This window comes from Hipposideros armiger, unplaced genomic scaffold (genome assembly GCF_001890085.2).
Source record: "Hipposideros armiger isolate ML-2016 unplaced genomic scaffold, ASM189008v1 scaffold_635, whole genome shotgun sequence".
In the NCBI taxonomy this organism is placed as follows: Eukaryota; Metazoa; Chordata; class Mammalia; order Chiroptera; family Hipposideridae; genus Hipposideros; species Hipposideros armiger.
In genome coordinates, this window is record NW_017731985.1 from 557,951 (window position 1) to 564,615 (window position 6,665).

Here is a 6,665-nt window from a genome sequence, read left to right on the forward strand (position 1 = left end):
TGTTTCCTATTCATTCTTGCACCTAGTACAGTTACTAGCACATAGTAACAGATGACTTTTTAAAACATTTTTTTATTGTGGTAAAAAGTAATAACATAAAATTTACCATCTTAACCATTTTTAACTGTACCATTCAGTAGTGTTAAATATATTCACACTGTTGTGCAACCAATCTCCAGAACTTTTTCATCTTGCAGAACTGAAAGTCTATACCATGAAAAAACAACTATTTCCCACTACTTCTACCCACTGGCAACTACCATTCTATTATGTTTCTAAGAATTTGACTCTTTAGATGCCTCAAATAAGTGGCATCATACAGTATTTATCTTTTTGTGACCAGCAACTAGACTGAAGAACAAAACAGCAATTTGTCTACCTGTCTGTTTCCCTCCCCCCAATTCCCCAATAAAATCTTAAAAAAAAAAGTTAGCTATATTGTTGCAACAAGTTCACGAACTTAATTGTCAGGCCTCATATAGTTCTTCAAATTCTGGTTATTAAATTATCATATATATGATTTGTAAATATTTTCCCCCGTTCTGTAGGTTACTTTTTCATTCTGTTGATAGTGCTCTTTGATGTACAGAAGTTTTAAATTTTCAAGTAGTCTAATCTTTATTTTTACTATTGTTGCCTGTACATTTTTTGTTTTCTTTTAAAGATTTTATTGGGGAATTGGGGGAGGGAAACAGCGCTGGGGAATCGGGGAAGGGGAACAGACAAGTTGCTGTCCTTTGGTCCTTCAGTCTAGTTGTAGAGGATGTCGCTTCACTGGCCCATGTTGGTACTATCACTGCATTCTTCCTGGGTGAGGCAGATTGGTCGCCGGCCATTGGACGGTCGCTCACGGTGGCTCAGGGCAGCTTTTGCCAGCTGCCAGCCACTCACGGTAGCTCATGGCAGCCCACTGCAGCAGGGGCTGCAGCCTACACTGTCACCATCGACTCACAGCAGCCCAGCTCCAGGTCAAGCTGTTGTTCACCATCTTAGTTGTGGAGGGCGCAGCGTCACTGGTCCATGTGGGATCCGAACCGGTGGCCCTGCTGCTCAGAACTCGCACTCCCAAGCCAACTCTTAACCAACTGAGCCACTTGGCCAACCCTTGTTGCCTGTACTTTTAGTGTCCTTATCTAGGAAATCATTGTCAAGTATAATGTTGTGCATGTCCCCTATTTTATTCTAAGAATTTTAGTGTTAGGTCTTACGTTTAGGTCTTCAATCGACTTTTAGTTTTTATATACTGCCAAGGTTTCAACTCCATTCTTCTACATGTGGATATCTAGTTTTCCTAAAACAATTCTTTGAATAGATTTCTCTCCCCATTGTATGGTCATGGCTTCCTTGTTGGAAATCACTTAACTATATACAAGGTATGATAAAAAAATACAGTGAATGTTCAAATTAAAAAAAAATTATTACAGTAAAAGGCACATTGCCATTAATCTCCCTCAAAATACTCCCCCTTGCTTTGAATACACTTATCCCATCATTCTTGCCACTTTCTGAAGCAGTTCTGGAAGTCCTCTTTTGTGAGTGTCTTTAGTTGCGCTCTCATGTCTGCCTCAATGTTCTGAGTTGATTCAAAACGTTTACCTTTCATGGTCATTTTGACTTTGGGGAAGAGCCAAAAGTCACATGGTGCCAAACCTGGTGAATTAGATGGATAAAGGACACACCATAATGTTTTCATTTGACAGAAATTGCAATACCAGAAGCGATGAGTGACATGGAGCCTTTCTGTTGTGATCACACAGTACAGTGAATGCTGCTGCCAAGTGCCATCCAACAAAAAGGCAGGGATCGTCAATATGGGAAGCAGTGTGTTGAACCTTAGTAACAGTGTGTGACAAGTTTCAACTTGTTCACTTCAGTCAGTTGGGTGTGAGCTATGGTTGAGGTGTGTTTTAAAGTGTGCCATAAATCATCCTCCAGCATGACAATGCTGTGTCACACAGTGCTTTGGGTATATGGCAATTTCTGTGAGTGGGTATAAATGTCTAATCATTATGCTGTTTTACACACCTGAAATAAAAAATAAATAAATAAATAAATAAAACATTACGGTGTGTCCTCATCCACTTTATTCACCAGATCTGGAACCATGAAACCTCTGGCTCTTCCCCAAAGTCAAAATGATTCAGGCCATTGAGGCAGCCACAACAGTGCAACTAAAGGCACTCATGAAAGAGGACTTCCAGAACTGCTTCAGTAAGTGGCAAGAACGATGGGATAAGTGTGTTCGAAGTGAGGGGGTGTATCCTGAGAGGAATTCATGGCAATATGTCTTTTACTGTAATAAATTTAACATTTAAAGATTCACCATATTTTTTTTATCATGCCTTTTATGTAAGGGTTTATTTCTAGGCTCGCTTCTTCTGTTCCATTAGTCTGTATTGTCTGTCTTTGTGGTAATACCACAGTTTTCATTACTGTAGCTTTGTAATAAGTTTTAAAGTCAGAAATATGAGTTCTCCAGTTTTGTTCTAAGATTAGGTTGGCTATTTGGGATCCCTTGAGATTCCATGTGATTTTAGAATGGATTTTTCTATTTCTGCTAAAAATGCCACTGGGATTTTGATACAGATGCGGTAAATCTATACATTGCTTTGGACAGTATGGACTTCTTAGCAACTTTAAGTCTTCCAGTCCATGAAAATGGGATATCTTTCCATTAATTTGTCTTGTTTAATTTCTTTCAGCAATGTTTTGTAGTTTTCAGTACACAAGTCTTTTGCCTCCTTGATAAGGTTAAGTGTTTTATTCTGTTTGATGTTATTATAAATGGAATTATTTTCTTAACTTCCTTTTTGAAACGTTCATTGTTAGTGTATAGAAACCCAACTGATTTTTTTTTTTTTAATTGGGGAATTGGGGAGATGGGAACAGTGCTGGGGAATTGGGAGAAGGGAAACAGACAAGTTGCTGTCGTTTAGTTCTTCAGTCTAGTTGTGGAGNTTCAAAATATTTAAAAAACAAAAACACTTTGGAAAGGATTGTATAAAGTATATGAATCAGACAAAATGAACATGGAAAACCAAGTCCATTTACAGCATTTCTTTAGTTCGGAAGAAATTTGAGGGGAATCCTAAATGCTACAAAGATAAAAGTCAACATGTTTTCCATTCCCACTTTTATCACACCCACTGCTTCACCCTGTACGCGCAAACATGAACATACACAATAATCTCCAGAGAACGCCTCCCAAGAAATTATTTAATAAATCATAAAAATTGCACAAATCAGCAGCCGTAAGAATTGTAGCATGGAAAATTCCAAAGATCCAGCTTTTAGCAGCTGAGAGGTAGAGGGTGTTTTACAAAAGAATTCTGTATCAAGTTCTTTCTTTGAGGGAGTATGGCAGCAAAGAAAAAAGTTTTATAACTTGATTTAATTATAAACAACATTCAAATGAAAGTAAAACTTTTATGAGTTGGCAAAGAAACTACCTGATATTTAGATTACAAACCTTTCCCTACAAGGACAGAAAGTTTATACTGGTTTAACAATGGTGAAAAAGAGTATGATACAAGTAATTGCAATGCAGCCCATACTCTCCCCGAGCCAAATAATTCATTTGTATTCTAAAACTTTACCTATTTTCATAGAGTATGTATTGTTAAAATACAAATATCAAGAAGTATAAGCAAACAACTTGAGAAAAATGGAGTTAAAAACCCTTGCAGAAAGCTAATTGAACTTTAAAAAAAACCCACGGAGGTAAAGAACAAGATTAAACTGCACATCAGATAGTCAACAAAAGGATTTACTTTGCATCAACCCACACAATCAAAAGGCTATCTTAAATTGATCACTGAGCAGAGAATTCAGCAAGTCCAAAGAGGGAGGGTGGGGGTGAGGGTTGTTTAAAAAAGATAATCTGTAGACGGAATGATCCAAACAGCAAGAGAATTCTTTAAATCTCTCAATTAAAAAACAGATGCCAGTACCACCTCATGCCCTTCCTTGTCTCAACATGATTGCCAATACATCTGTACTCTTCAAAGTTCCAGGGGTCATAAAAACAGCTTTGTACTAGCTGAATGACTTGCTTTCAACTTCTGTATCACGGATTCCATTCAAATTCACTGTCCTTTCTCTACCTGGGGTGGAGGTGCTGGTTTGCCATTAAGAGCCATCTGAAATAGGGAGGCTTGGCCTGCTGGAGGCAAAGGTGCAGTCTTCAACTTTTTCGTACTAGTTTTGGATGGTCGTTCCTCCTCTTCTTCATCAGAATCTTGAAGGCCATACTTAGAAAAATGAGATACCTAAGGAAGAGGCAAATCCAACAAAATCAAGTTTAACATTGTTATACTCAGAAGAGCTTCCACAATATTTGCCCTTGCAGTCCTGCAGATTAGCTTAAAAAAATTTAAAAATAATAGATTATCAAAATATTTATTTAAAGCACAATATAGTTTCACGTATCATACTTTACTGTTTTTCAAAGATTTAGTTGATGTTTGGTGCATGTACTAGTTGCTCGTATAATTACTGAATTAATATATTAACTTAGGAAACTGAATCCTCAAGAGCCATTACAATTTTCACACCTATATACTACCTAACTGTTCTCTAACAAACATGAGGGCCTTCATCAAGTCAAATAATCCAATTAGCCTAGAAGAGAAAGAAACCAATGGGTTAAACTTTATCAAGGAAGGGAGAGTCAACCTCTATATCCCAGAAATCTAAAAGAATGAGAATTCTTGGGCCAGCCGAGTGGCACGTTGGTTAAGAGTTGGCTTGGAACGCCAGCTCTGAGCAGCAGGGCCCCAGTTCAGATCCTACATGAGGGCCAGTGACGTTGCGCCCTATACAGCTAAGATGGTGAACAATAGCTCAACCTGGAGCTGGGCTGCCATGAGTCACCGGCAATGGCGTAGGCTGCAGTGGGCTCCCATAAGCTACCGTGAGTGGCTGGCAGCCAGCATGAGCTGCCAAGAGCCGCCATGAGTGGCCGTCCAATGGCCAGCAACCGATCTGCCTCATCCAGAAGAGTACAATGATAATGCTAACATGGGCCAGTGAAGCGACATCCTCCACAACTAGACTGAAGAACAATAGGACAGCAACTTGAACTTATCTGTTCCCCTTCCCCGATTCCCCAATAAAATCTTTAAAAAAAAGAATGACAATTCTTTAGGAAGAGTTGATCTATGAAAAGACAAAAATTCTTCCTGATGTTGCTGATGATGTCACCCAAGAAATCACACCTTAGAAATGTATCTAAATGCTCACAGGATGGAAGAGAGGATTTGAATCATGAGCCCTAGCGTTTATCTAGAAGTGTAATTTGGAGTAAATCATGATGTATCTCTACATCTATTTCCTAACTTGAAAATAAAGAGAATTTAAGAGAGGATCACTTCTAACAAACATTTTATGAGTCTCATTACATTTAATTAAACTAGGTTAAATGACTATACCTTAAACACCCAAGAACCCGTTTCAGGACGGTACTCTTTGAACTGAGCACCCTGTTTCCTCGAAACTGCTTCTAATCTTCCCTCATAGTTGATATCAGCAAGTCGATCGGGGCTCTTTATTAAACAACGAGACGTTTTATCTGTTGGCCAAACTCCGTCCAATGTAACTTCAGCCTTCCTGTAATGTATAACCAATAATGTGTAAATGTTTCATATTTAAGACCAGAAAGCCAATTAACATATATATAAATAGCAAATAAAAGTACCTATGTTACTTTGGAATTATTCTGCAGGTGTTTTATAAACTTGAGTCTTGCCTCCCAAAGCAGATAAGCTTAAGAACACAGTATTAATTACTCCCACTCAACTAGCTCAGTATCTGGTTCAACAGTCAAACTCTATTTATTCCAAACTACTATGGTACATCAATTATTTCCAATCTAATTTTAGTAACATATAAGCTATACATCCTTGACAAAGTCCAGTGCCACTAGCTCAGTGGTCATAGTCCAGTGCTAAGATCTAAGTCCTAGCGAAGGTCTAAGAGAGCTATTTTGCTTAACAGCAGCAACTACCACTGATAAACAACAAATGCTTGCAGAAAGAAGTATCAGGAATATCATGGTATTAACCATTAAACAGTGAGTGTAAAGATGACTATAACTGGTTATATACCCTTCTAATATTAGTACCTGAGTTCAAGGACTGTTTCCTATTCATTCTTGCACCTAGTACAGTTACTAGCACATAGTAACAGATGACTTTTTAAAACATTTTTTTATTGTGGTAAAAAGTAATAACATAAAATTTACCATCTTAACCATTTTTAACTGTACCATTCAGTAGTGTTAAATATATTCACACTGTTGTGCAACCAATCTCCAGAACTTTTTCATCTTGCAGAACTGAAAGTCTATACCATGAAAAAACAACTATTTCCCACTACTTCTACCCACTGGCAACTACCATTCTATTATGTTTCTAAGAATTTGACTCTTTAGATGCCTCAAATAAGTGGCATCATACAGTATTTATCTTTTTGTGACCAGCAACTAGACTGAAGAACAAAACAGCAATTTGTCTACCTGTCTGTTTCCCTCCCCCCAATTCCCCAATAAAATCTTAAAAAAAAAAGTTAGCTATATTGTTGCAACAAGTTCACGAACTTAATTGTCAGGCCTCATATAGTTCTTCAAATTCTGGTTATTAAATTATCATATATATGATTTGTAAATA

At 37.6% G+C, this 6,665-nt stretch overlaps 1 protein-coding gene across 4 annotated transcripts in view; it reads right to left on the minus strand.

The window, feature by feature from the left end:
* NUP98 (nucleoporin 98 and 96 precursor) overlaps positions 1-6,665 on the minus strand; it is a 104,063-nt gene that overhangs the window by 32,390 nt on the left and 65,008 nt on the right. For all 4 annotated transcript variants that reach the window (XM_019625617.1, XM_019625616.1, XM_019625618.1 and 1 more), the window contains 2 exons: positions 5,430-5,607; positions 4,104-4,268 (listed from right to left, as the gene is read on the minus strand). In XM_019625617.1, coding sequence (XP_019481162.1) covers positions 4,104-4,268; positions 5,430-5,607 — 343 coding nt within the window. The remainder of the gene's footprint in view (positions 1-4,103; positions 4,269-5,429; positions 5,608-6,665) is intronic.